At 42.6% G+C, this 12,879-nt stretch overlaps 1 protein-coding gene across 4 annotated transcripts in view; it reads right to left on the bottom strand.

The window, feature by feature from the left end:
• PDE1C (phosphodiesterase 1C) overlaps window positions 1-12,879 on the bottom strand; it is a 424,317-nt gene that overhangs the window by 324,348 nt on the left and 87,090 nt on the right. For all 4 annotated transcript variants that reach the window (XM_033088617.1, XM_033088620.1, XM_033088619.1 and 1 more), the window contains exon 3: window positions 7,500-7,671. In XM_033088617.1, coding sequence (XP_032944508.1) covers window positions 7,500-7,671 — 172 coding nt within the window. The remainder of the gene's footprint in view (window positions 1-7,499; window positions 7,672-12,879) is intronic.

Below are 12,879 nucleotides of genomic sequence, written 5' to 3'. Positions count from 1 at the left end.
ATGGTACCTGCATCATATAGGCTTTGTCAATTTCCAGCACTGGAAAATGTGTTCATGAAACTTACAAAGAGAAGCCTAAATATTTCCCTTCTGGGAAAGCCAACATCGCAATAGAAATTCCTCTGAGTCAAAAAAAAAAAAAAACCCTCATAATTCATTCTCTCATTGGAGGAAAACTCTACTGGTGTGGACAAGTGAGGATGAGAGGGGGGAAACGTCACCTTCAGGGAGGCAGCACGAAGTCAGGGAAGTAGGTGTCCCCAAAGTCCCCAGTGGGTGCTCAACATACGGTGATAGAGAAAGTTGTGTGACCAGACTTCCCATGAACTACCTGGGAATTTTAACCTATGACTCATCCTGGGGTGGGGTCTGGAGCCGCAGGGGATACCACCCCACGCCACACCATGCCATATCCTCAGCCAGATTGCATATTTCCTGAAAGTAATCAAGTCAGAAACTGGCTTCTTGGCCGCAGCCCCCAGTGGAAAAATGACTGCCAAAAGCCAAAATGAGGATGAGTTCAACGATTTAATTCTTCATGGAAAACACAATCCATTAAATGGGATCTGACAAGGCCTTAATCTCATCCATAGCCAAGGATGTTGGCTCAGTGCAGTTCTGCTCCCTGCAACATATTCTTAGTGAGCTATGTATAGAATCAGGAACGCTTTTGCCAAAGCCCAAATAAGTCCATTCTACGCGGGAAGAGAAGCTCATCAAGCCCTGCAGTGATTCTCTAGGGCGTGAGTGTGCTCTTCTTCCAAATGCAAAATTATCAAACCTGGCAACTCAACCTAGGCTGAATCGTATAATTCAAGGGAAGTAACCAAGACGGCCAATGCACTGGATGGCTTCAGAATTCCCACTGCTGTCCAGGGAGGCCAGGCCCGTGGCCAGCCTTGCTCACAAGGCACCCACAAGGCTGATATTCGCAGCCTGGGGCTCATGACACAACTCAGACACAGAAGAAGGGGTCCAGGCATGGAGGAGCAGTCCAGTCCTCAACAGGGTTTTGAAAACAGAGAGAAGGAATGAAGGGCTGTCACATCCATTCGCCCTCTTAATCCTAGCAACAGTCCCCAACGCCTGTGTTGTTATTTCACTGTCTCCGTTTGTAAAATGAGGAAACTGAGACTCAAAACCATGACTCAAATCACATACCGTGTTTCCCCCAAAATAAGACCGAGCCGGACCATCAGCTCTAATGTGTCTTTTGGAGCAAAAATTAATATAAGACCCGGTAATTACATTACATTACATTACATTATATTATATTATATTATATTATATAAGACTGGGTCTTATATTATATTAAAATAAGACCCAGTCTTATATTAATTTTTGCTCTGAAAGACACATTCGAGTTGATGGTCTGGCTAGGTTTTATTTTCAGGGAAACACAGTAGTTTGGAGAAGTGTTTGCAAACTCATACCTGTGGTATTCCACAGGCCATGGCTCAATACTCAGGGTGATTCCCCAGACCATCGCATCCCCGTGGGAGCTTGTTAGAAATGCAGATTCACAGGCTGCAATACAGACCCACTGAATCTAGATCTGTGTTTAATAGGATCCCCCAAGGAATTCACTGGACATAAAGCTTGAGAAGCACTGCCTTAAGGGGTTCCTATCCCAAAAGGGTGGGTGTATTAAAAATGCAAGTTTAGCCTAGAAAAAGAATTTAGTGTAACAAAACAGGGTCAGTCCCATAGGAGAAGCATCAAATTATATACATACATCCAAATTGCACAGGCAAATTATTAGAACCAATCACGCAATTTTATTTCACCAACAATAAACCCAGAAGCATGAAAGCCAAGGTGATGTGGTGGTAGTCGAACATGGTGGAGAGGCCATAGCTTTGGACCCAGGAGGACTGGGTTGAAATTTCCAACTCTGCCACCTGCTGGGTGGCTTGAAGTCCATTTCCTGACCTGTACAAGTGGTATAACATTACTCACCTTGCCAGGGTTTGGGGAGAGTAAATGAGCAAATGAATGGACAGTTCCTGGACACAACAGATGCTCGATAAACACTGGTTTCCCTGACATCCAGTGCAATCTGGGCTGGCTCTCACCTTTGCAAATGGTGCACAATGGAGGCTGAGGAGAGAAAAGTCTCTCAGCAGCCAGCTCTTTCCTGTTTTCTTGGGTCCCCCTAGAGGCTGGTCCTGAGATTCCTGTCACTGATCTGACTGACGGGACTTACTCTCGCTTCCTTAAGTTCCAGCGTCAGTTTACTTTCATCTCTTTTAAGAAAAACCTTGGAAGGAGAACTGACTCTGGGTCGTGAGCACACAATGTGATATATAGATGATGTATTATAGAATTGTACACTTGAAACCTATATAACTTTACTAACCATTATCACCCCAATAAACAACTTTAATCAAAAAAAGGAAGAAAGAAAGAAAAAGAGAGAGAGAAAAAAAGGGAAGGGAAGGGAAGGAAGTGAAGGGAAGGGAAGGGAAGGGAAGGAAGAGGAGAAAGAAAGAAAGAGAGAGAGAGAGAAGGGGAGGGAAGGGAAGGGAAGGAAAGGGAAGGGAAAGGAAGGGAGAGAAGAAAGAAGAAAGAAAGAAAGAAAGAAAGAAAGAAAGAAAGAAAGAAAGAAAGAAAGAAAGAAAGAAAGAAAGAAAGAAAGAAAGAAAGGAGGGAGGGAGGGAGGGAGGGAGGGAGGGAGGGAGGGAGGGAGGGAGGGAGGGAGGGAGGGAGGGAGGGAGGGAGGGAGGGAAGAAGGAAAGGCCTGAGCGAAACAGCAGGTTCAAAGGGACATGTCATGAGGGATGAGGAAAACAGGCATCTGAGGGCATTTCCCAGGAGAGTCTACTTTCCAGACACGGAAGCCTCTTTATCTACTTATAGTTCCCACTTTCTTCTTTCCAAAAGTCTCAGGTTTTGAAAGCAGACTTTTCATGCCAGAGGCTTAGTGAGCTTTCAGAGCGCAGTGTCCGCACCTGGAGGGAGCCACAAAACCCAAGTCTGATCCTATTTCCTCTGTGTGTATATACATTCAAAGGCAGACAGGGTTTCCAGTGAGTGCTGGACAGGAACAGGAAATTAGTACTTACTGAGCATATCCTAGCTGCCAGACACTGAACTTGTCTCTTTCACATGTATTACCTCCTTTAAATCTCCCCCAACCATCCTGGATGGTGAGTACCTTTATCTCTATAGCAAAGAGGAAAAAACTTAGGCCAAGTTAGATAAGTGACCTCCTCAAATTAACACCGCAAACTAATTTAGAGTTCAACGGGATATTAAACATCTAGCCCAGGGGTTCTCCAAGTGTGGTCGCTGGACCAGCAGCATCAGCTCTTGAAGCTTGTTCAAGAGGCACATCCTCGGACCCACCCTGACATGGACGTGAGCCCAACAGTCTGTCCTCACAGACCTCCAGGTATCTGTGTGCACGCTTCAATGTGAGAACCACCGTTCTACTTCAACCCTCATATGTGACAGTTAAGAAAATGAAGTTTCCAAGAGATGAAGCCGTCTGTCAGTAGTAACAGAATTGAAACTAAACTCCAGTCCACCCACTTGCCAAAGTCCAATTTTCCTACCTGGGTCACTTAGAATATCCCTCTTCTGAGGAATAAAGACTAGAGTCCATAGTTAGCTGAGCACAAAACTGTTACTTTCCAGCAATGTTGGCTGGGATTTGAACATGGACAGGAATGAGGAGACCCTTCCCTTCAAGCACTGGTGCCTTTCTCCCAAGACTCTGCTGCACTGTCTGCTCCAAGACACGGAACATTTGCCTCATCGTCATCACTGCTCTGCAAAGAACTACAGGGAGAGAGTCAGGGAATGTATTCAGAGTGGAGACAGCATTTGCCCACACCTCAACTATCAACTTATAAGCGTTGGGGAAAAGAGGTGGTGCCTCTTGTTTTCCAAAATTCTCATTTCCAAATCTGTGTGTCAAATTCTCACTTTCTGCTACACCCACTGGCATTTTGGCTGACTGACATCAATAGACAGTTGGCCACCAATGGTAGTTTGGCTGGAAGAGGAGTTGTCTTGAAGCTGCATTTGCATCAGAGGCATGGTTTTTACGTGAATTTATAGGTGGCATATTTATTGGGTTGGGATCCCAGGGGCTGATAAAGATTAAGGAGGACCCATAGTCTACCCAAGCTCCCCCTTGCTTCCGCCATTGGTGACCAGCAATTCACAAGCAATTGTTCCTTATTAGTTTGTGTTTGAATTCATTCAGAACTGTAGGCTCCACCTTTTGGGGCCAATTTCTTCGTCTCTACAACGGAACTCATCTTTGAGTTGTTAGGAAATGCCTCAGAATATAAGAATAGCTATTACTGTTATTGTTGTTTAACAGGGAGCCTGGGGAAGACTGAAATATACAAACTCCAGAAAACGTTTGAAAAACACCATTTATAAACGTATAAACACTTCATAACTTTGAGAATAGAGAATAGAATTTATCTTTAGGGCAGACTGTACCTTGTATCTAGAGAAAACTATGTAAATGGAAACGTTATGCAAATATGAAACAAGTGTACACACTTTGTCCTGGGAGTGGCTTGTATGTATGATCTCCCCATACTTGCGAAGAGCTGGAAAAGATTTCTGGGGAAAGCAAAATGAAGCATCTGACCCCTTCCTTTTGAGGCTCAACATTGTTAGAGTATGTCCGAGAGGCAGTGGTGATGCTAGCTGAAGCTAGGTATCAGGAAAGGACAACAGAAGCCAGAGGGAGGAGACATCGCAAGAAAGAGGGTGTCTGGACTGGTGACATAGACTTATAACTTCACTGAGGTCAGAAAGTCCACCTGCAGTGTGCGAGCCCATTTCCCAGGCAGGTGGCAGGAGGCAGTGTACGACACGGGCTGACTCTTAAACCACTGTTAGTAAGCCTGGGGGTCCCCGGGAACAGTTAGGGAGAAGGAGCCCACGAAAAGCCCAGACTTCCTGATATTTTGGCATATGGGGCTCATTGGCATTGCAATTTGGATCTTATTTGATGAAAATGCTGATGACCACATTTTGTGGCCCCAGATTCCAAACGTCCTCCAAGTGTGAAGACGGAGAAAGAAAAGGGAATCACCAACGCTACCACTTCTGTGTCGCTCAGTGGTAACAACCCTACCGAGGAGCCATGAGGACAGACCATGCCCACTCAGGATGAGAACCATGTGTCCTCCTCAGCTGACAGGACCCTCCAGAACTGAGAAGGGCAGCATGTTAGCAATCACACCCCTTAACTGGATGTGTGAGTGTGCACAACTGTGTTTTACACACACACATACACACACACACACACACACACACACACACACACACCATTCTAGCTAAGAGGCTCTGAATTTCAGAGTCAAAAAAAAGAAAACCAACACCTCAACCTATCTTAGGGCCTGAGAACACTGATCACCAGTGCACCCCTGAGATTTTAAAGTGCAGCGGTATAACACACTATTCTTCCTGGGTTTCCCACAGTCACTAATACTGGGATCAGCAATTCTCAGGTGTTTTCACTTCGTGAGTGAAATGGGGGGAGAACACGAGTGACACATTCCTCTCAGCATCATTTAAAATCTAGCTACAACTCATTCCTTTCTTTGCGATCCAAAGACGTATAGAAAACAGGTGGCGTTATTACAAGGCTAACCTTGACTCTGCTCTAATTTATTGCTTGATAAGGAAAATGTCCCCACATTTTAGTACTTTGCTTATGGTAATTTATGTACAACGAATCTCACAACTGACGTGACTTCCACGATAAGGGACAACTGCGTTAGAGAATATTCACCTTCTAACATTGCAACCGAAATCGACTATCTTCTTTGGAAGAAAGGATGATTCCCGGATAGCACACAGTTTTTAAGGAGGTTAATAAGTGACTAACGAATGCCAGTGGATTTCTAGCTTCCGTTGCTGAGGGGATGGCAATTTACACATGCTGTGCTGTTCCTACCACACCAAATGTTACAAGGAACCAGATATAAATCCTGACCTTAACACACTTATGATTTAGTCTATTTCTGAAACCAGGACATTGACACCTAATACAACTAGCAGATCAAATGAAGTTCATGGCCATCAATACATCTCTCTACGAAAGAGCACTGAGGGAATGCAAAGAGAAGGAACGACAGTCATATGGAGTTGGACCAGCAGACAAGATGTTCTTTCCATCAGAGTAACTCTTTAGCGGTTCATTGGAGAAGACGATGAACCTGACCTGAGGTGAAAGGGTAGCTACAAGAAGGCTCTTCACAAAGAGGTTGGCTCCACCACAGACGCTCCACGATGAGAACACACGGAGCAAGAAAGCCATTCACCTTCCCTTCCTCCATCCAGTGACTTGCAGAGAATCGCAGCTTCACAGACTGTACTTCTCTCTGTTGGACTGGTTTTTTTTTTTTTTAATCTCACAGTATAGTAACCAAACCCATACCAGGAATAACAAAGGCATTTGCTTTGCAATTCTTGTTCCACCACGGCATCAGTCACATTACATAAAGAAATCCAAGCTCCTATTCATCACTGCTTTTCAGAACTCATCTATAATTCAGTCTACACAAAGAACCTTCACACAGTGAAAGGACTTTTTACTGAGGGGTTACACATATCACCTGGCTGCAAAGAGAGCACGTTTTTCAAATATGTTTCATGGACTCCACGAGTTGTCGGAATTGTTTATAGGGAAAGAAAAACAAGGTTTGTATGTTCTACCAGCCCTGTGGAGAGTATGAAAGCATTATACAATGGAAAGAAAGGCAAAGGAAGTAAAATTAGGGTAACAGTGAGAAAGGAGAATCATTAAATCTTAACTGCTGATACCAGTACTACCGTGTATTTCAAAAGTGAGTTTGAAAAAGCGATTCAAAAAAAAAAAGAATCACTTTTATACACCTCGTCCATACCCAGATTGATTTTTATTTAATACAGGTGAGAAGGTAAGAGACACAGTCAGGATGAAAGAGGCGTACAATACAGAAAGACAAAGAAAGAGGCCTTTGCAGGAAGATGCGCAACTAAACAATAAACGAGAACGGAGTAAACACCACCTGGGACATCACACAAGAAGGTCCTCGCTTCCTTTCAGGAGGCAGAAGCTCTCACATCTCTTACAACTAGAAACCTTCCCCAGAAAGAGACTCTAAAGGCACAAGGCTGAATTAATTCCCACCATGTGCTTTTTCTCTGTGTACTTATCTCCATGCGTCATCCTCCTTTGAAGCAAAAGACTCATTAATCCAATTCAAACTGCCAACATCAGTAAACCCTTTGCCTCAGCATTTAAATGCCAATACCCGTTAAACACCAACAGCAACTTAACTACTGATATGATCTTCCCTACATTCAGGAAATCCAGCCAGAAGTCCAGCTAGCATTAATTCCAACACTCCTTCATCAATTCTAATTTACTCAGTGCAAAGAAATGAGGTAATTTGCTGGCCACGCCGATGATTCATCCAACTGGATTGAAATCACTCCACAGGCAAATAAGAAAAAACAAACTGAGTTGCAATCCACCAAACCTGAAGGATGTCTTCACCAAGGCTTCAGGGCTGTCAAGCTGAGGCAATTCATCAGCTAGGATTTCTTCCGGTGGTCGGGGGTCATGGACAATCATCGGCCGTGGCTTCTCCTTGACATTCTCTGTGAGCCCGTCAATGAGAGAGTTCCACAGACAGTTCTGCGACATAGACCCTGAGACATAAGGGAACAAAAGATATGCGGGTGAGTTCCCAACCAACTCCATGTCCTGCCTTGCCCGACTCAGCATTTTCAAAAGCATTAACAGAGAAATTTCTGCACGCCCATGATCTCCACCAAGAGCAGAGGACCCCCAAAGGATATCAGTCAGGCAATTTACGGAGTAGCCGGAGATTTTTCAATTTACATGTAGCAACAGGCTAACACTCTAAATATTTCGACTTATAGTTAAGTATTATGGATACTATATATCCTGTCTCGTTCAGTGGCGATCAACTTCTGATAGAGCTGTAGGTATTTACTTATATATTTATTCAGCAGCTGGAAGGACTACCTTTTAGAGAACAATACAAATTCAATACAAAGGACTACCATTTTAGAGAACAGTAAGGATGTTCAGACACAAGTCTGGCCAATGCACTCAGCTCACCTAAGGCCCAGGTTTTCAAGACTCCATTCTGTGGAGTCACCCACCTCAGAGAGGGCCCCAACTCTATGGAGAACTCACAATAGGCAGGTTCCTTCTCCTGGAAAATCAAAACGCAGGGAAAATTACGCTGCGTGTTTACGGATATCCTGCCCTACAAACACTTCAAACATATAAGATGAATGTCAAGGGCAGACACGAAATAAATATGATGTCACAAAATAGGGCCCGATCAGCCAGGTAACCAAGGTCGATATCAACAGTGATAAGTTACATTGATATTATGTACCTTTGATATGAAAACGGCACTTTACCTCTGTGGTCTTCCTCCCCAAAACACATAACCCCAGTGTATTAAACATGTTTCTAACTTCTGTAAACGTGATGCTTTAACATCTGTCCTACATGCACGTCCCAGACAGGCCTTGTTCTGGACAATCCAATAACAACCTGAGTCACCTGGACTTGTCCTCCTGCCTCCCTCATCTCCTGCCTCCTCCCTTCCCTCAACTCTTCAGGAAGCGTCTTCCTCCCAGGGTCATGCTTTTCAAATACAAACTGACGAAACCAGAGCCCACATTCCCAACCTAGCTTACACTCCCTTACCTAGCTTTCACATCCCAGACCACTACCTACCTGCTCCCATCACACCAGGGTAGCTACTAGACAACTAGGGACAGCCCCCTTTGCCCCAGAGCCACTGAAATTATTCCAACTAGCCAATCCTAAGCGCGCTCAGCCTGCCTTGCCCGTTCCTTCCTGGAGAAACCACAATAAAGACTCTTGTTCACGGTCCTTACACCACGGTCATGACTGACCCCATGGGGGGTGTCCCACATCCAAAATGCTTTTCTGGCAATCAAGAGAAAAGTAAAGCACCTTAGTGGCAGGAAACAGACCCCTCCAACTCCTGAAATGCAAGGCAGCTTTTGTTTTTTTTAAGTATTAAACATATATCTTAATAAGGTCTGATCCTATTAGCAGAGGTCTGGTTTTATGTTAACGAAGGTCTGTTCTATGTTAGTTAAGGTCTGTTCTAGAAGGAAGAACAAGCAGCAGTCTATTTTTTTAAATTTGATCTAAGTGAAGGCCTTACAATAAACTCCCTGCCCATGTTCCTTTATTCTTTCATGTATTCATTCAGCAGACACATAGTAATTCCCTCAATATTCCAGGTTCTATTCTGGACTCTAGAAATAGAAAGATGGATGAGAATGTTTCCCTTGGGAACTAGTCAACTCATAAGCAATCACAATAAATGGGCAATGCACCATAAAGGGAGCAAATAAAGTGCTTTAGGAGGCACAGCAGGGCTCACCCACTCCACCTCAGGGCCCTGGGGAAAGCTACACAGACAGCGTGACATCTAATATGGGCCTAAAGCAGGTCTTCAGCAGATGGGGAAGAGAGAGAAGAACGTCCAGTGCAAACAGCACGTGCAAAGGCCCAGAGGCATAACAAAGCAGCTTGTTACGGCTGGAGCAAAGTGAGATGGGGCAGAGATAAGGCCAAGGGTTGGTTGGGCCAGTTGTAAAGTGCCTTAAATCCCATGCTAATCATTTCAGAATTTCTTCTGTAGGCAAAAAAGAACTAAAGATTTTTAAGCAAGTTTGTGGTGACATGACCATATATCTGTGTTTCAGAAAGGAAACCGGCACGCTGTAGAGTAGTGAACCTGTGAGGAACAGTAGGGTGCTATGAAGGGGTCTATGCTCCATTTTATCTGTAGACAGAGTAACAAAGTCTTACATATATATGACTATGTTTTAAGTCTATAGAGATGTGATTAATAAACTACAAATTCATGCACATAACAGCTTTTTCAGTACTTTCTCAGTCAGTAAATCAGAAGGGTCACGTGACCTAAGCTATCTCTCCATTGGGGTCCCAAGTGGACAGATGATAACACCTCCAGAAGTTGTACCAACAACTACAAAGATACACTGGTAAGTTTCAAAGAAGACTGGTTAAAAGCTACAAATAGGATTCACTCAACATTCATTCCCAACTCTCTTTTCATTTGCCTTCTACTTCTAAAAAGGCTAGAAAACAATATACTCAATTTTCCAGCCTCCCTTACTGCTATGGCTAACCATATGTTATAATCTTGGCTAATGAAACGGAGGTGGAAATTCCTGGGGCTAGTATCTCTTTTTGAATAAGAAAGTAAAGTTTTGACAGGAGAAAAACATTTTTGCTTTTAAATGTGGCTTTTCCCTTTTCTACCCTTTGCCTTTCTTTCTTCTTCCTGCTGGAAGTAGGGCATAGTGGAAGAGCTATAGCAGCCGTCTTGTAACCACAGGGTGGCAAGCATTATAACAAAAGCCTACATCTTGCATATGGCAAAGTGGAAAGGAAGAAAGAACCTGGGTCCCTGACAGCACAGTTGAACAGCATGCCTGGTCTCCCCCATCTCCAGATTTCTTGATGTGAGACATACAAATACCTACTTATTACATTCTTAGGTCTTTGGTTGTTTGTAGCCAAATGCATTCCTAAATGCTACACGTATGCTCATCACATAATATAAAGGTGTTCCCCATATCCAAATGGTGCCATCTGTAAGCACTAGGAATTGATATTTCAATAAATCCTTCAGTCTTCTCATGAAAGACATAATTACATTGCATACTTCTCTCATGTTAAAATTATAAACTTGTTAACTGTGAACAGTTAAAACACACAATTTTTGTAAGCTATTTTGGCGTCTCTTCATTTTTTTAAATATTCTGGGAAAGTCAAAAAATGGAAATCGCCGAGTTTCTCTTAACCTTTGAGAGACCAGAGAACAATTACTCTCATGGGATCGTCGGTAATTTGTTTTTTAACTTTAAAGGGGGGAAGTCTTAGCTCAAGAAAATGTTGGGAACCAGCAATACAGTTATCCATGCTGCAGCCGGAAGGTGTACGTGAGCCTAGAACTGAGGTGACCAGCTAGAAGGCAAATCAGTCATGAGAAAATGAGGGGTCTGGGAAAGGCCGGTGATAATGAAAGGGTAGTTTTAGGAGATAAGCGAGTAGAGTTCATCAGATTTGGTAACTGAAGATAGAGAAGGGAGAAGTGTCAAGATGGATTACGGTTCCTATTAGGCAGCCAGGTAGACTGTGATGCCATTAGAAAATCCTGGGGACAGGGCAGCTTATGGGCCCATAGTTGAACCATGTTCTGAAAAGCTACATTTCAAGATAGAAAATATAGACAAAGATCCTCTCCATATTCATGAAGAGGAAGCCTGCAGATGAGAAATATGTGATTCAAATGAGAACACTGTATTTCAATAAACACTTTTATCATGACTAAGATAAAAAAAAATTTCACAGCATGATAAAGTGAAAAAAATTACCCTTCTCACCGAACCCAAATAATAATAAGAAAACTAAATAAATGTTTTAAAGAAAATCTATCAAAGCTCCAGGTCTGTTCTGGAATGTTCCAGCCAATTATCTGATTTGATAAAAGCCATAATTAAGTAAAACTTGGGCTCCATCCGGGAGAATTTAATTATAACAGCTCATTAGTGAGGTCTCACCTATGACCTGGCCCTAAGGCACAAACCCCAGAGAGATCCAGGAAGCTGGTATACCATGGGGCATTGTGAGGAGATTTTTGCTTATTTCTGTTTCCATCTCTTTCAGAAGGTAAATTATTGACAACATCTGCTTTAGGTGAACAACACAACACAAAATGGAAAGTCTTAAGAATCCTGGATATGCCTGGAGGACGAATGCACTGACTTATGTTTGTGTCCCCAATACTCTAATACAATGCTGAGCACCTCAGAGCTCTGTGCTGGATGCTTCTAGACATACAGAAACCTTTATTACTACGCCATCCCTGCCCTAAAGAAGCTTTGGAGAGGTAGAAAAAATCGCAAGGAAGCTACTGATGGGTTCTAACTAGGGCCAGTTTTTGGAAAAATGAGTCTCTTTTTCCCCACCCCTCATTCCCATCCTCTCCATAAACATCGTCAAGAAAAATGGTTAAAGACTTGGAAATGGGCAAAAAGTTTGGAGGGTATCCTATCTAGTCGTCCATCTTGGTTATCTCATTTTTCATTATCTTGGAGTTATTTTACAGTTCTGTAAATTGGAGAAAACTGATAGTAATGCAAATGATTCTTGTTTATAGAAACGTAAATTGTATTCAATGGAATACAATTAGTTATCGCCTTGTAGATACTGATGAATGTTGCCAGTTTTACATCTATGTAGCAAATTCACTTCAGTATTCCTGATGGACTTGTATATTTGTCTGCTCATTGGATTCTCCTTCAACCAAGTTGTAACATCTTACTGGTTTCTTCATCAATTAATGAGTTAAATAAGTTGTTTGACACATATTTACTGTGTATTTGTATGAATTTTTTTAAATTATCCTTTAGCAATATCAAAGTTCTCATGCTGTTCACAATCAACATCTGCTGTTTCCCCTTAAGTTCTCCTATAATTAGCCTAGCCATATCTAGTGGTGCTATGTAATGACCTTCTTTATCCCTGATATCTCTCCTTGATTTGAAATCTGCTCTGTTTGAAATTAATATAGCTAGCTACTCTTGCTCTCTTTTAATTAGTTTCAGCATGGTATATTTTTCTCCATCAATTCACTTTTAATCTATGAGTCCTCTTTAAAGTGGGTTTCTTGTAGGCAACTATAGTTGGGTCTTGTTTTCTGATCCACTCTCACAATCTGTCTTTTAACTGGTGTACTTAATCCATTAACATCCAAATAATTATTGATATAATTGGATTAATATCTACCATATTCATTACTGTTT

This window comes from Rhinolophus ferrumequinum, chromosome 20, assembly GCF_004115265.2.
Source record: "Rhinolophus ferrumequinum isolate MPI-CBG mRhiFer1 chromosome 20, mRhiFer1_v1.p, whole genome shotgun sequence".
NCBI classification, from domain to species: Eukaryota; Metazoa; Chordata; class Mammalia; order Chiroptera; family Rhinolophidae; genus Rhinolophus; species Rhinolophus ferrumequinum.
This window is presented reverse-complemented; position numbering and strand designations above follow the sequence as displayed.